Here is a 17,848-nt window from a genome sequence, read left to right as displayed (position 1 = left end):
CTCTCCCCTTCTCCTCTCTCCTCTCTCTCTGTAACTCTGGCTTCAAATAAATAAAACAAATCTTATAGAAAATAAATAAGCGGAAGAAATAAATGAATATAGAATCAATAGACAACTTTGAACAAATAAATGAGGGTAAAAAATATTTTAGATCATGTTCCTAGGACTTTTGGTACTAAGTTTCATCTTTGATACTGTTTTATGCTTGTACTTATTTAACTAAATAAATAACATAATGTCAATGCTTTTCTCAAATGGAGTAGGAGTCAAGGATGGAGTCTATAGGTATGTGGGTGATGACAGTGCCCCAAATAAGTTGGACACAGCCATAAGGGTGTCCAACAAGGCTTCATTCAGACTGTTTTATGTCCCATCCTTCTTTGCTGTTCTGTGGAGCTTCCTTACTGGTACTGGTAGCTTAAACACTGCCAGGAGGTCTCCAGGTACCTGCCCAAGGTCTGAAATCAGAGAGTGTGGTAGAAGATGACAGTAGTTGGATGGAGAATGGGTGGTCGTGCAGAAAAGACTTTATATCAGGTACTTGTACATTGTAAGAAATTGGGTCATATTTCCAGGGGGTGGGGAGGAAGTTACCAAGGAAATAGTTTCAGACTTCCAGAATTCCTGGTTAGGATCCAATAAATCTCCTCTGTGACTCTTAACTTCTCTTCTCTTCCTGACTTGACTTAGCTTGTGATGTCATCCATTTCCTGTCTTGGTTAGGCCTGTGATAATGTGAGTGGAGTATGAGTGTTTGTGTATGTGTGTAAGGAAAGAATGGGGAAGTAATTATTCATGAGCAATTAACCAAGACTATTGTAGAAGATACCAAAGTAGGAAATCTGTTGCTCTTTTTAATCTCATTAAGCATGGGCATGATGGTAAGTATTTAACAACTGACTCTCTTAAAATTTTTGTCCTTTTTGATTTATAGCTTCTGCCGATTTTCCTGGTGTAAATAGTCCCAGAATCTGATTTCAAGCTACCAGTATGATGCGATAGAATTTCTATACATAGAATATTTTGCCTCTCTTCCAAGCCTTCTAAGAACTGCTTAGCTGGAGTAAAGTTAGGATTATCACAATATAGGGTGGCACTGCAACCATAAATACCCCCTTCTCCTGTTTATCATCACAGAGTATAAAAGGCTCACAAAGTGTACAGCAGAGTTCCTCAACCTCAGAACCATTGGTATTTCGGGTTTGATAATTCCCTATCCATTGCAGGACATTCTGCAACATTCCTGTTTTCTACTCACTAGATGTGATGATCACCAACACCCATTCATCTGTGAAAACTAATATTGTCTTTTGATGTCATCAAATCTGGGCAAAATTGCTCTGGATCGAGAGCTACTGATATAAACTCTCATGAAACTCTCAGTACCAGCCAGTGATTATTATAGGGATCTCACATCACATGTCCTCAGTTTTAAGTGCACTGTCCAAGTAACTTCACTGTGACAAGCAACAGCCTGTCAGGAGATGGACAGTGTGCTGAGCTCCAGTTGTGTAAGACACCTACCCTCTATAGGAATCAGTTTCCTTATTTGTAAAACATGAAAATACACCAATTATCAGTTCTAATATTTTATCATGTATGTGTGAGAATCGGGGGAGGGATAAAAGGGGAGATAGAGAGAGAGGCTATTAACCAGCAGAAAGTAAAATTCTAGACTATTCTGTCAGTCTTTTCTACTTGTGGACGTCTACACGTCGCCACCTAGTGGCAATCTACAAGTATTTTTTATTGTAGATTGCTGTCTGAGATTAATGAATATTCTGGGGGATGGGAGGTGATGATGATAATATTTATCTTAAAATAAAAATTATATGATTCACTTTAGTTGGGAATATAAAAACATTTAAATGGATTCTCAAATTGTAATTTGTTTTAAATATTTTCCAATAAATATTTTTTGTATACTCTAATATTTTTTTCTGATGGGCAATTTTGTTTATATTTATTGAAATTTGGATAGTTGTCATATATTTATATTAACTTTAATTTCAATTTATATAAGATTATATAATGTAGATTATTTAAAAAGAATTCCATCAAAACACAGACTAGGTCGTGAAGTCTGAGAAAGTAGATTTTTCTCTTGATCAGATTTGAAAAATGGTCGTTAATCACAGAAGGCTAGAGAGGGACAAGGCCTGATACCGAAGCTTCTCTTTACTTTCACTGACATTGAGTATAGTGTGTTTTATCTTTGGAAACCTCACTGGGAGCAGAGATTATGTTTTAACTCACTTTTTGTATATAATAATACTTGGTTATCAATTAACAATTGAAGATTGCAAAAATACTATGAGGATTTTCCATACAAGGTTCTATGAATAAGTCAGAGTATCCATTAATATCTACATTCATATGATCCAGCACTCCTAGACAGCAATTTAAATCACCCTCTGTTATGTTTAATGAAAAGAGTGAAGTGAATCGTCAGTGATTTAGGAGTTATAGGAGGTTTGATTTTTAAAAGATGAGAATGATTTTCTGGCTCTTCTTGGTTAACAAGCCAGAAAATATTTAACAAGACTGCGGGGACGATGAGGGTAGGCACTGAGCATTTCCAGAACTGAGGACGTGGCAGTTCCCCAAGCAGTCTTCACAATGGGCGTTATGAGAAGGGTGGGACTTGGCTGCTGGAAGTCATTGCTCACGTCTCTGAGAACTAGACTTGGCTGGGTAACAGTGCCTTTGCCTCAAATTTCTCCTTGGTCTAGTCCTCCTCTGGTGGTGGGAAGGAAAATAAACAGTGCTGTAGTTACAGTACTCAAGAGGACTAAAATGTGAAAATGGCATATTTATATATTGAGTGCCTTCTATGCACCAGGAGCTAAACAAAACATTAAACAGTTATAGTTGAAAATCACCAACAAATTATAATCAAGGGGCCCTCACATTTTCACATTTTTTTTTTTTTTGGCAGAGATGGTGGTGAAGTAGGCACAAAACTAATTGAGTTATAATCCAGATATGAATTTAATTGTGTTGCTCAAAAGATAATTTTGAACAACCAGGCTCAACTTATGAGGCTCATTCTAGAACCTGGTGAACTGAAAGTCATTGTATGATTATTTCAAGACAGTTGACTCCTAGAGGTTTAACATATCAAGTAAAATTTCTCAAGATGTAGTCACTTTATCCCAAGATGTAGTCACACTCATCAGTGCTGAAATTGAGTAGGTTACTGTAGGTGATAAAATTGCCACTTATCTTTAGACGAATGGACACTCCATGTCCATCAAGAAATCTGTGCTTTTAGCTTTTTGCTAAGTACATATTTAGAACTGGGTTCTAATATCCATGGTATGTTTTCCCAGGGTCCTCGTGGGCCTCAAGGAATTGATGGAGAACCTGGTGTTCCTGGTCAACCTGGTGCTCCAGGGCCTCCCGGACACCCGTCCCACCCAGGACCCGATGGCATGAGCAGGGTGAGTTGTGTACATTGTCCAATGCCATATACCAGATGTACATTATTGTCTTATTGCTATGATTTCAATGTGAATTGAAAAAAGAGATGTGTTCCTTATTCTTTGCTCTTCTCTGGGCTCTCACTACTGACGAAGCCTGTGCTGCACACCAAGAGAGGACGACTCATCCATGATGATATCTATGAGAGGGCCGCTGAGTTAACACTAATACAGCAATCTAATTATTTCCTAGATTTTTATTTTCTGCCTGAAGTAAGATAAGATGAAATGTTTTTCTATATTTGCAACTTTGAATTCTCCCTGGCAGACATAGGGGGTTTATGACTAGATGGCATAGCATAGCAGACAGATGGAGCCTCAACGTGAGTTGTGTTTTACAAGAATTCATATTTCTGTTTCTCAACTGATTGCAGAAGAAATTACCAGACTTTTTTAAACAATACTCACTTCCCACTAAAACTCGAAATTAGCATAAGCACCGGAATGAATATGAATCACAATGGTCAATTTGATTACTTGGTTCTCTTATGTGAAAAAGAGAGTAGGTGAAATAGTTTGCAATTCTTGACACATTCAGAAATTCATGAAAAGGCTTATGAAATTTTTATCAGCTTACGTAAATCCAAGTTAACATTGCCTTGCCGGAGCAAAGAATAAACAAAATAAATAAAGAAAGAAAGAAATAAAAGTCAGAAATAGAATCTGGAATCTCTAGCACGACTATTTTAAAGGCATCATTCAGGCTTTCCTCAAGTGTTTGGCATGTTCTAATTGTGGGGGGAAATCAGATGAAGATATTTAAACATGAAATCAATTAGACTGGCTAAATATTTATTACAATGATCCATCCTTTTACAAAATGTGGGACATCTGTCCCATTGCGGCAGCTGTGCTGAAGCAATGTACTTATAAAAGCCTCTGGGGAGCAGTGGTCCATCCAAAACACGTACAGTAAAAACAACTTGACTCTTTTCCCATGCTTTATAGTTTAGTGGTTAAAATAAGAATTCCAGAGAATATACCTGTCTCAATTTTAAAAGTATGCCGAAGTATGTCTTTTACTATGGAAATAATGTCTTCACCTTGCCTTTCTAGCCATTTTCAGCTCAGATGGCTGGGTTGGATGAAAAATCTGGACTTGGGAGTCAAGTAGGACTGATGCCTGGCTCTGTGGTAAGCACATATTTTACTGCTAAGCACAGAGTGTGGGAAAAAATAGAGGCTCGAGTTGGCCAATCAGGAAATAACATGAGTCTTCTTAAACACCGCCTGTCTCCCATTTCTCAAACCTGCTGTGTACAGTTGAACCCCAAGTGGTGTTCCGTCTATAACTATGCAAGGTATTTTTTGTACATTTCATTAATATTTGAAGGAAATAAACAATCTTAGGACATGGAACTATTGCCAAAATAAAAGCTGTACCTTTGTAATTAAAAAAAAAAAGTTTTATGGTGCTGATTAAAAACAGTGATTTCGCAAACTTTTGAAATTGGAAATAGTTTACTATGTCCATTTTTATTGCTCCCTACTTATCTTAATAGTCCCTGGTTGCCTTATGCCAACAATTCTGTCGTTTCCTGACTGGGCTTTCTCATCAACTCCATGTTCTGAATATCTTTACTAGCCAGAATGATTCCCATTTTCTCTGGGAAAGTGCTTTAACCTGGGTATTTGGAGCAAAATGAATCATTGAACATATTAACCCTTTTCAAATTCTCCCATACTTTTTTTTTTTGGCTTCTAAATTCAGAAGTATTCCATATTAATGGCATTTCATGCAATATGAAGTGTTATCAGAGCTCATATATAAAACTTTTTATCCCCATCCTATTGCCAGCATTATGAGTACCAAAAAATTGTATAGTTAATTTTTTTTAATTTTTAAAAAATTTATTTACTTGAAAAGCAGGGTTGTAAGGGAGTTAGGGGGAGACAGACAGAAATTTCCCATCTGCTGATTCACTCCCCAAATATCCAAAACTCTGCAGTAGCCCAGGCTGGGTCAGGCCCAAGTCAGGAGCTGGAACTCAATCTGGGTCTCCAACGTGGGTGGCAGGAAGCAAACAACTTGATCCTTCAACTGTTGGTTGTCTCCAGGGGTGTGCTTTAGCAGAAAGCTGGATTTGGGAGTGGTGCTGGCACTCAAAGCCAGGTGCTCTACCCTGGGATGTGGGTGTCACAAGCAGTGCTTAATTGCCAAGTCAAATGCCAGCCCCTGAATAGTTTTTAATTCACTGGTAGTATGTAGTTCATTGATTACTTTGGAATATTATTCTGAGTTATGAGTTTTGAGCCTCTAAAATGTTAAATTACATATGTGGTTATTTTTTAATGGAGATTGTATTTTCTTACTAACTGAAATTTCTAATAAATTTAAAGTAAAATGTTAAGTGTTTTGCCATAAGAATAAATCTGATTTTAATTATCTTAAAGTGTGATATTTAAAAATTATATGGCATGTATTATTAGATAGTCAAATTACAGTTTCCTTTTCTTTGTTCTGTCTCAGCAAATTATTTCATGTTTAAATGAGGAAATTCTGTGCAGACACTTTCAATTTATGTTGTAAAAGAAATAACCCAAAAATGCAGTATCCTAGAAAACTTTAGGTTGACATTTAAAATAATGTAGTCAGACTTTTAATTCAACTTGATCTTTTAAGTAGTAAGAGTTACCCTCTTTAAAGCTTAGAAATTTTTTTTAAGATTTATTTATTTTATTTGAAAGGCAGAGTTATAGGAAGAGAGGGAGACTGAGAGAAATTTTCCATGTGCTGGTTCCCTCCTCAATGGCCAAATCTGCTGGGGTGGGCCAGGCAGAAGCCAGGAGCCAGGAGCCTCCTCCTGTCTCCCATGTGGATGCAGGAGCCCAAGGATCTGGATCTGGGCCATCTTCTGCTGCTTTCCTAGGTGCACCAGCAGGTAGCTGGATCAGAAGTGGAGCAGCGGGGACTTGAACCAGTACCCACCTGGGATGATGAGCGCTGCAGGCAGTGTTCTACCACTGCACCACAATGCCAATCCCCAAAACTGAAGAATTAAATAGGGAGTTTGATAAGTAGTTTATAACTGCCAGGATTTTTCTTTATTCAAATGTCCTGATTTAACAAATCACCCTTTAAACATGCAAGTGTCCTAAAGACTCTGGGTGTGTCCAGGAATGTATTGTTTATTTCTCTTTATGACACAGACTGTATGCATAAGATCATCCCAAATGTTGCCCAGGCCTTCCTATTCTTGAAGTGAACTGCTTTCCAGATGATTGCAGATGGAGAATATCATCATCCAATTATCCCTCACTGTCAAATCTTCACTTTTCCAGATTCTAAAATTAAACATGTTTGAAGCATGACCTAATTGTTATGGATACTGTGCAACTTTTATTCTCATTTGTTTTTAAGGGTCCTGTTGGTCCAAGGGGGCCTCAAGGTTTACAAGGGCAACAAGTAAGTTTTTAAAACATAATTTAATTTGCACACTGTAGAGAAAAAAGAATGCAAGTAATGTCTACGTTACATGACTGGGTTGTCCTTTAAATTGTGTATTGAAATACTCAATTTGAATAGCTCTATTAAATATTTTTTTCACATATAAGTATTTACAATTGTTTTATCCATGGGTTAAATTTTTATCATTTGATTTCTTTCTGTGGTTGATTTCCAACACCAAGATTATGTGCCTTTGCTTCTGAAATAACATATTATTATCTCATTTCATGATGAAGACTATCAAAATTGATTATAAGCCATGTGAGGCTATTAAATCAGCCCAAAGAAGGCCATCGCCATCTGGTGTTGTTAGAAGTATCAGTTAAGATGATAACACCTTGATATCTTTATAAAGAACTTAATGCTATGAACTTTCTTTCCATGTCTGTCAAATATCAAATATATATAATATATAAAATTATCATATAGAGCTATTTTATTTATTGCAGTGATTTAATAGACCATTGGAAATAATTTTTCAAAATGAAAATCTTTAGATTCCTCCAGCTTACCACATTGTCCTCATCACGTTGTGTGGAGTTTTATTTCAAGTTATTGGTTAATAGAAAAGGTAGCTGGTGATGCTGATGAAGAAGATGATTATGATGAGATACTAATGGCTACCATTACTTGAGCTCTCAGTGTATGTCAATACTATTCTAGATCCTTAATATTCATTAGTTATATGGACCGTCATAACATCCAAATGAAATAAATACCATTATTAATCTCATTTTTCAGATCAGGAAGTAAAACTCAAGACAGATTAAATAAGTTGCCCAAAGTCACATAGCTGGAAAGCTCCAGAGTCATTTGGCTAAATAACTAGTCTATTGCAGAGAATAGATGATTTAGTATTATGATTTCCTTTGGTTTGTATATTCAAATTGTTCTCAATTTTAGGGTGGCGTAGGACCTGCAGGGCCCCCTGGTGAGCCTGGTGAACCTGGACCAATGGTAAATGTCAAGTAAGCATGTAGACCCAGTTACAAATGGGTCCACCATTATAATAAGATCATGAATGATATATTTTCCAAGGGCCTCTCTAATGTAGCAAGAAATGACAATCCAGTTTGGGAGTTCTGTCCTGTGGACTGTACTTAAGCTATATGTTTTTTGTAGCAGAATATTTCAATTTACAGGCTTTGATTATCATCAGTAGATTGTCCTGAGATATGTACATTTGTGCATTTAAATAATTATCCCTATTGAACACATGACTGAGAGATACAATAAATAATCTAAACATTAATCAAACATTTCTATGAAAAGGTTCATTTGTCTCGATAATTTTGGACTTTAACATTGGCTGGTAGAGGTAATATTCTTTTTTTCCTTTAATTTGCTTTGTCATTAGGGTCCAATTGGTGCACGTGGACCAGAGGGCCCTCCTGGGAAACCTGGTGAAGACGTAAGCAGCCTTTCTAATTTGGCTTGGAAGTTAGAGGTTTAATAAGGACCCACAGTGTCCATACGAATGTTCTGTATTAGTTTCCACTTCATTTCCCCACCCTTTTAACCTCCACTAAATTTAATCTAAACTGGAGAACTCAGAATGGAATTTCATAAAAATCTAAAAGGGCTCTTAACTTTAATAATATTATATTATTAGGTAATGTCTTTCCCATGTATCAGCTGGATCTTCTTTTAAGATTTTCTCCATGAGATAATAGAACTGTTGTCAGAATAGGTACAATCTGTGCTGATGGAACCACTGAAATGACCTGACAGAAAAAAACACATTACTCTGATGGCAGGACATCATTATGAGGTCTTAACTAAATGGGATTTTAAGAATGTGTTAGCTGTACTATGCCAATATGGCTCCCCAATGCTGAAAAGTATTTTTCTCCAGTTGAATTTTTTTAAAGATTTATTTAAAAGTCAGAGATACACAGAGAGAGGAGAGGTAAAAAGAGAGAGAGAGAGAGGTCCTCTATCTGATGGTTCACTCCCCAACTGGCTGAAACGACCGGAGCTGTGCCGATCTGAAGTCAGGAGCCAGGAGCTTCTACTGGGTCTCCTACGTGGGTGCAGGGGCCCAAAGACTTGGGCCATTTTCCACTGCTTTCCCAGGCCATAGCAGAGAGCTGGATGGGAAGTGGAGCAGCCAGGCCCCTAACCAGTGCCCATATGGGATGCCGGTGCTTTCAGGCCAAGGCGTTAACCCACTGGGCTATGGTGCCAGCCCCATCAGTTGAATTTTTAAAGTTAAGACTTAGCTGTAGGTTTTAACATTAAGAATGACTCATTAGAGAACAGCGGTAATAACGCATTTGCTTTTCCATAGTATTTTCTTAGTGATACCAAAGTTTATGATAAAACTATGGATAGGCCAAATAGATACAAGTTTTTTCTTTATGAGTCATTATATGATTAGGCAGATTATACTGAACTTGTCACAGGAAAAAATGGCTCTGGTAGTTCTTGGGTAGTTCAGTTTTTTTTTTTTTTTTCCTTTATTCACAAGAAAAGAACTGCCAAGTAGTATTTTAAGGCACAATGTTTTAAGTCAATGCCAGGTTGTCCTATAGGATCTCCTAGCATGTAAGTGTATTTATGTGTGTGTGTTCCTGTTTGTAAGTGTTGGTGTTCCTAAAATGGTGTAGTGATAAGACCAGGATAGTTTATATCTGTTTCTTCTTCTGTGTAAACTAATGAAAGCTCCACGGGCTGTCTTACAGATCATGTTGCTTTCAGAAATGGAGCTCGGTTTTGTTTTGTTTAGGCTATTCTCCATAAGCTTTCTAAAGACATTCGCAATGTGTTTGTCGTATAGATTTCAGAGAATAACGTTTTAAACTCTCTTCAATTCACCCCTTTCCTTTTTCCCCCATAAAGGGTGAACCTGGCAGAAATGGAAATACTGGTGAAGTGGGATTTGCAGGATCTCCGGTATGTTTATACTTACCAAGACATAAAGACAAACTTCCAGAAATAAAAAACATTGAAATTAACTTGCAATTCATTGTTTGCATATTTATTAAACACTAAATAAATAACAGAGCAATGTTCCACTCTATCAAAATGTAAAATGACATAGGACATTTTGCCAGAGCTATAATTAATTCCAATTACTTTCTTTGCATTGGCACCATATGAGTAACCCCCCTAAAGCCAGAGTATTACATTATAATATAATTTTGATACTCTCAAACTGAGTATTGAATTTTCAATATTTATTGGAAAGGCAGAGTTACAAAAAGAGAGAAGAGGAGAGACTGCACATGCACGAGAGAGAGAGAGAGAGAGAGAGAGAGAGAGAGAGAGTCTTCTGTATGCTTGTTCATTCCCCAAATAACTGCAACAGCCAAGGCTGGCACAAGCCAAAGCCAGGAGCCCAGAGCTTCCTATCAGTCTCCCCCATAGGTGTGGGGGCCTAAGAAGCTGGGCCATCCTCCTCCCCTTTCCTAGGCATATTAGTGGGAAGCTGGATCAAAAATGGCGCAGCCGAGACTCAAACCAGTGCCCATATGGGATGCTGGCTCTGCAAGCAGCGGCTTAACCTGCTGCCTCACAGCAATGGCCCCAGAACTTTTCTTTTTTCAAAAGAAAAGTCATCAGCCTAACCCAGAGACAAGTCACAGCTCAATCTTGTTTATCTTTTACTTTTTAGTACTTTAATTTTCTATTTGTCCATCATATCTGAAATAATAGCTTGAAAGAGATTGTAGACTTGTGGCTAGGGTGCCTATTTGCTCCCTAAACCTTAATGTTGACTGAAATTCGTGATTAATGTACCAGGCCCTAAACTCTGATGACACAGTTTTGCCAATCCTCCTAACATGAATTGTCAGCCTTCCTAAAACAATTTTCTTTTCTCTTGGCTCACTGAAAGGACAGGTCTCTGGTAACTGACTCCAGCAGAATTTAGGACCTGGGCCACTTGAACATTCTCTGAATCCACCTTTCTGTTGTCCCTGGCATTGCTTCACTAGGCTTTCCCCTAAGGTGTGCTGTACAAGCAATGCAGAAAACCAGAAAATGATAGGCAAGCAAAAATCCTCCTTAAACATTCCTACTCCTAAGGTTTCTCTTGCCTAACAGCCCCTAAATGGATCCAGCCTCCTAAAGTGTTTCCTATGCATTGTTCTGTTTACCTCCTGAAAATTGATGGGGTTCACTGCTAGGATTTTTTTTTTTTTTTAACAAATGAATGCTGATCTTTTAAGGAAATTGACAGGGCTCCAAAGATTATTTAGTTTTAATACAAAGCCTTTCTCCCATCTCTCTGTTCTCTTTTCTTTCCTCCCCCATGAGCCGGGGAAGTAAATCAGACAAAGACATGAGGTTTAGTCATTAGCACAGATGTCCTTTTCAACAAACCCAGGCTTGGGCCTCCAGTGTCCTGCCGCACATGCTCCCAGCATGCGTCCTCCATGGGGGAGAAAGGTGCCCTGCCAGCTCCACACAGATGCGCTCTGTGAGCTAGGACAGCAACGTGCGATTGCACTGTGATGACAGTCCTGGGTCAGCACAATGAAACTGTTTTTATGAGTGTTAGTACATTTGGTTCATTCTCTTGTTATGTTAGGGATATGTAATGGCATGGGAATTTGCCTCACAGATCATAAAATCTGAAGTTAACTAATTATTTGGAATAACATAGCTCGGTAATTCCCCTATAGGCTGAACTGGCTGTATACTGAGTTGCTGAGCAGGGTGAGGGAAGAGAGGCAAAGCTCAGAAAAAGGGAGGATTTCAGGGGGGTTCTTAATGTGAAAGAATTCCTAAGCAGGGTTGTGTCAACAGAAGAACTGGTGGGAATTCATTTGTTCAGAGGACATTAATTCATGTACTCTAACTGTGAAAGTCCCCCAAAACACTGAAGAAATACTTTCTAGGCAAAAGTTCACAGAGGAATTATTGCTTTGATATTATCATAGGATTTTCATGTATTGAGTTTTCTGTTCATTTAGTAAATAGTGAATGAAGTTTATGATGTGTAGAGAAGAAAGATTTTGCCATCTTCTGTAAGATTGTACTAGGATAAGAGAAGTTCCATAAGAAAAGTTTGGATAAAATGTTATTTGAGTTAGAAATATTAAAGCATTTTTTTATTCACTTGTTTTACTAATTGTTATTCATTGAATGCTTGCTCCCTGGGCATAAGCTAAATGCCAGGATTATGGTGATTAATAAATGATTAATACTAGATAATCATCGATAGTATCAGTTTACAATATCAAGGAGCTCAGTCACCAAGTGGCAGTTGGAATGACAATGCATTGCAAAACCAAACACAGGCAATGAGAATAAGAAAGTAATTTTGTCACTGGATATTTGTATGTTTTAGGAGAATATAAGGGAAGTGTTTCAAACACCATTTCAAAATAGTCATACCATTGAATTTGATTTTCTGTCGCATTTCTAGTTAATGTTCTTTGATGGAAAAATGTGTAGAATTATCAGAATTCTGAGTCAGGAAACCAAACCATTCTTGTATTTTCCGACCTTTCTATTCTATTGAATATTTTATTTCTCCATTTAGTTTCTTAAATAAATATTCAAAGCTGTTCATGAACATTTTGTTAAGACTTCCCTGATAATACCATCCTTTATATCATGTTCTGTGGTCAGTATTCAGAAGTTTAAAGGAAATAAAAGGAACGTTGGCTTGCTACAAAGGCATTCACTCTTCTACCACAACTGAACATGTTGATTTCTGCTTATGCTTTTCTTTTTTTCCCTCATTACTAATTGTGACACAATTTATCATATTTAATTTTGAAAATGTCATCAAATCAAAAATCTGGTATTAACTATGTCTGTTAAGTCATGTTTCCATTTCTAATAGTGTTTTGCTCTGCTAATTTTGATCACAGATACATTTTGACAAGTATCCTGCTTTTTTTCTTTAGTTGAATGATGAAAAACTGTGTACTTGATACATTCTGGAAAAACTCTATATTAAGCAATTCCTGTTCTTATTAATGACTCTAAAATGCCTTGTCTATTTTTCCCCCCTAGGGAGCTCGAGGCTTTCCTGGGGCTCCTGGACTTCCAGGCTTGAAGGGTCACCGAGTAAGTTCAGTCCATCGTCATCTCAGATGCTGTGGTTTACAGAGTAGGATCTGGGGCACATCAGCTTCAGAATTTTTGCAATCCCATTTGTCAAACATCCTTAACTAGCTGTGGTTGCAGTATTCACCTGTGACTACCGAAATCATAATACTTTTTCACACTTCTCTGGAATTTCATTTGCTTCTATGAAACAATATATGCAGATTTTTTGCTGTGTACCGGGTGCTGTGCTATAAAAAGAGGGTATACTGCTGAAAGAACAAAGTCTTGGACCTGCAGCTTCAGGCTGATAAGAGGCACAGTTAGGAAAATAGGCAACTACTACATGGTAGAGCAAGCAACTTGATACAGGCAGGGAGTTCATTAGGTTGCAGGAGGGACCCAGTCAACTTGAACTGGGGAAACAATAACATGATTATTTAATAACTCAGTGTAATTAATATGTAGCTATTCTATATTGTATGCATATATAGAATCCATCTATCTGTGTGTATGTCTGTCTGAAAGCAGTGCTGATATTTAATCAGTATATACCAACTCGCTTCTGTTTTGAGCAACAGAGTTCTTGCTGTTGTACTAGTTACTAACTGCATTTTTCCCTTGATATTTGTGGGGGACACAAATATACATGGATACTCAGGTCCCTAATATAAGATGGCTTAGTATTTGCATCTAATTATTGAACATCCTCCCATATATTTTAAATCATCTCTAAATCATTCATAGTATTGAGTGAAAAGTAACTTCTATGTAAATAGTTGTTATAGTATATTTTTAGGGAATAATGCCAGGAAGCTAAGCCTGTACATGTTCAGTACAGACATAACAATTGTAGGCCTAATTCCATAGTACGTATCAGCAACAACAGAACATTATTTAAAATTTTTTTTTTTGTGGTTCTTTGACTTATGGCTTGAACCCTGTGGATACAGAGGTCCAGCTATTTTGTGAATGTCAACAACAGATATAACTCATATTTTATAACATAAACTCTGCCACTGTGTATTTTCTCTATGAGTTTTTTTTTAAGATTTATTATTTTATTTGAAAGTCAGAGTTACAGAGAAAGGATAGGCAGAGAGAGAGAGGTCCCCCATCCAATGGTGCACTCCCAAATTGTCCACAATGGCTGGAGCCACACCAATCTGAAGCCAAGAGCCAGGAGCTTCCTCGGGGTCTCCCACGCTGGTGCAGGGGCCCAAGAACTTGGGCCATCCTCCACTGCCTTCCCAGGCCGTAGCAGAGAGCTGGATGGGAAGTGGAGCAGCAGGGTCTCGAACCTGCATCCATATAGGATGCTCGCACCTCAGGCCAAGGCATTAACCGGCTGCGCCACAGCGCTGGTCCCTCTCTATGAGTTTTTATTTGTAGCTATAGATTACATGTCTATGAAGTCAAAAAAGTTTTAAGGGTGATAATATTGCAAAGTAAAAATGTTATTTAGAGGTGAAAACTCTAATTTTCTTTAAATAGATTTTCCAAATAGTTGAGAATTTGGAAATATTTTGAACAACATTAAACTTGAGAATAGTTTGTGAGCTTATTTTTTCTTCTTTTTTCATGATTTTGAGAATTGCACAAACAGGATATAAATACTGATTTACATTTTCTTTACAGGGACACAAAGGTCTTGAAGGCCCTAAGGGGGAAGTTGGAGCACCTGGGTCCAAGGTAATTCACTGTATAGTACCTCGGTGTAACCTCACCGTGTCATTTCAGGTCTGCTTTCAGCACCAACAGAGTTTTACTTCCATCCTAAATAATTCTAGAGAAAAGAGTATATAAATAAATGATTAGTTAAATAAAAATGCCCCTGCTATTTAATATCTTTTAATTCCAAGGAATCCCAGTCATTGTTTCTTCCCAAAATGTGTTTATTTTTATAGGAAAAAAAAATCAAGGAAGGATAACGAAATTTTTCGCGGGAAGCATCATGAGATAGATGCGGAAAAGCATTTTGTTTCAAGTTTCTTATTTTAAGTTATGAAAAATTACAGGGGGGTAGATATTAAGCAAACTTTAGTTTTATTTCAGACATATTAGACATAATTTTAATTCAGATACAGACTTTTGAGACTATGGTTATGTAAGGCAGTTTCATCATCTTATTTAAATCCCCTGTGTTATTTAGACTTACTCCTATTTATTTGTTTTCATTTATTTTAAAGGCAGACACACACACACACACACACAGAGAGGGAGGGAGAGAGAGAAAGTAAGACAAAAGAGAAAGATATCTACCATCCATTGATTTGTGAGTCTGGGCCAGGCTGCAAGGAGGAGCCCAGAACTCAATCTGGGTCTGCCACATGGGTGGCAGGGACCCAAGTATTTGAGCGCTCTCCTGCCTCCCAGGGTTGTATTATCAGGAAACTGGATTTGGAAGTAGAGGCAGAACTCAAAACTCAGTCATTCCAATATGGGAGTCATCCCATGTGACTTCTTAACTGATGTACCAATGCCTGCCCTTGTGTACATTCACTTCTACAGAGACTCAGTTTTCATCCCATTGTCCCATTGCATTTTGAGAAAAGGTGGTAAAACTGAATTTTGAGATCATTAATTGAAACTAAGCTTTTCTGTTGTCCTCTTCAAAATTATACACACATGGAACAAGTGATGTGAATGTCAATGTAGGATTCTCATACTGTCATGTAATCCCATTTTTGCATTAGGGTGAAGCTGGCCCGACTGGTCCAATGGGTGCCATGGGTCCTCTGGTATGTATTGATTTCTTTGCTATTTTTTTGTTTTAGGGATGTTGTTAAGAGAATGTTTAAATGAAAAAACAAAAAGACATATGAAGAACATGAAATAATCTTGATAACTTGATGATTGACAAGTACAAGAAGAAAATTGCGCATTTTGAATGGAAAGGGGCCCTTCCTGCATTTCATTGCTTTTCTTAACTTATTTTTTCCACTGTTCTCAGGGTCAGTATTAGTGTACATTTAATCCCTTGAGGCTAAGTTAAATGAAAGCTATTTACACAAGAAGATTAAGTATCTTTACAGGTAGAGAATTTTTCTAACCCAAGATTATTCCTGGAAGCATTGTTGTTTGTTGACTGAATATATAGAGTCTCAACTGAATTGAGTGGTGTAGTCAAACTATTTTCCAGTTCGAAGTTGATGATCCAAGGGTTGCATTAACTGTCTCCTCTACAGGGTCCAAGGGGAATGCCAGGAGAGAGGGGGAGGCTTGGGCCACAGGGTGCTCCTGTAAGTATTCTTGCTTTTATTTTTACTGTTGAGATGTGTTTTCAACTCTACATTTTGCGTTACAGAATTTACCTTTTCAATGAGATTAACAGTTCTGTTATTGTTTAAATTTTTATTTTGGAATGGAGTTATTTTATAGAAATGTGGAAAGATAGAATAGAGAGTTCCTGTCTTTCTTCACCAGGACTCTTGCTGTTAATATCTAACATAACCATGGTTCAGTTGTTACTTAATTTGATAAGAAAAGTAAGAAGATAGTGAAAAATATAGTAGCATGAAATACAGGCGATAGGAAAACATGAACTTTAAAATGATAATACAATTATAATAGGTAACATTTGTCAAGCAATTATTACATAGCAAGCATTCTTTCAAGCATCTTTATTTCACATTTTTCACAATCCTGGATGGTAGTTTCTGAGTATATCCTATTCGAGATGTGAGCATTCCAATCATCTCTCTGCTTTGTTTTAATTATACAGACTGAGAACTGTCCTTGTAGTCTGCTCGTGCATCTTGAACCAGGGTAGCTGGGCGTGATCTAATTTTCTTCACAGCTCTCTGAAGATTAGACCATAGCTGGCTAATATTTGAAACCTGCAATTCATTAAATTGCACCCAGCCTGCTTATGACAATTAAGGAGTACCATCTGGCCTCTATTTTTTTTTTTTTTTAAGATCCTAAATTCACATTACTCTTAGGATTCCTGGGTTTGTAACATGCTGTACTGTTACCCCTAGACCACAAAGGACAATGACACCAAAGTCGAAGCTCTGGTTTGAAAGCAGTAAGATACTCTTACCAGGCCGTTTTGTATGCTGTTCATTCTGAGAATAAAGAGAGTATTGTATGGTATGATAAGCTACAGGTTTATCCAACCTACACAGTGTATCAAGTCTGATAAATTCCCTTCTCTGTGCTTCCATCATCTGCCAGCACAGTTCTGGCCATTCTACTTCCCTTTATGTGGGCCATTGCCTTTTCCAAGTTTCCCATCTCAGCACCATGTCCCAGGGTCCCTACTAGGATGTAAAATTGTATATCACGGGGAGTACTTCCACATCATTAAAGTTTCCCAACTTTATTACCCTGACTCTTGATCCAGGTTTGTACATTCTCTCTTGGATCCTGCTTCTATAAGATGTTTAGGTCTTAGAGATCTTTTGGTGTGCAGTCTCTTCTCTTTTATCACATGTAGTACTTCCTCAATCCAGTTATGTTTTGACTTGATGCTAGTTATTGGTCTGGTAGCCGGAAGGGAAGGTTATGTTGTCTGGTAAAGTAGAAGCTTCTTATTCTTCATACAAGAGAGAAGTGTGAGGTGTAAATGGAGATTATGGGCCACTTATACAGGCTTAGGGGCCTCAAGGAGTTTGAGATTTCCAAGTTCTTAAGTGTGTTAACCAAGACATTCCAGTGCCAAATCTCTGGGACCTACACCTTTTAATCCAGGACCTGACTGAGGCATAACAGAATCTCCACGTTTGAGTATTCAACTTGCTCAAGAGCCCTTATGTGCTTATAATTAGGAACTGGGCATGATATTCAGTATTTCCTTTTCTTTGGTTCCAGAAGATGAGAATCGTTTGAAATGCTGTCAAGAAGCCTTCCTACAGTGATTAATAATTGTTGGTTGGTTGGTTTGCTTGTTTGCACGTGGAGGACATGTTCC

At 37.5% G+C, this 17,848-nt stretch overlaps 1 protein-coding gene across 1 annotated transcript in view; it reads left to right on the top strand.

Annotated features, from left to right (window-relative positions):
• The window catches only part of COL5A2 (collagen type V alpha 2 chain), a 143,332-nt gene that overhangs the window by 80,776 nt on the left and 44,708 nt on the right, over positions 1-17,848 (top strand). Inside the window, exons 7-16 of the mRNA XM_062189006.1 lie at positions 3,333-3,443; positions 4,539-4,616; positions 6,844-6,888; positions 7,834-7,887; positions 8,288-8,341; positions 9,772-9,825; positions 12,901-12,954; positions 14,572-14,625; positions 15,630-15,674; positions 16,122-16,175. Of these exons, the coding sequence (XP_062044990.1) occupies positions 3,333-3,443; positions 4,539-4,616; positions 6,844-6,888; positions 7,834-7,887; positions 8,288-8,341; positions 9,772-9,825; positions 12,901-12,954; positions 14,572-14,625; positions 15,630-15,674; positions 16,122-16,175 (603 nt within the window). The remainder of the gene's footprint in view (positions 1-3,332; positions 3,444-4,538; positions 4,617-6,843; positions 6,889-7,833; positions 7,888-8,287; positions 8,342-9,771; positions 9,826-12,900; positions 12,955-14,571; positions 14,626-15,629; positions 15,675-16,121; positions 16,176-17,848) is intronic.

Source organism: Lepus europaeus, chromosome 1, assembly GCF_033115175.1.
Source record: "Lepus europaeus isolate LE1 chromosome 1, mLepTim1.pri, whole genome shotgun sequence".
In the NCBI taxonomy this organism is placed as follows: Eukaryota; Metazoa; Chordata; class Mammalia; order Lagomorpha; family Leporidae; genus Lepus; species Lepus europaeus.
The sequence above is the reverse complement of the archived record's forward strand: the minus strand, read 5'-3'. Positions and strand labels throughout refer to the sequence as shown.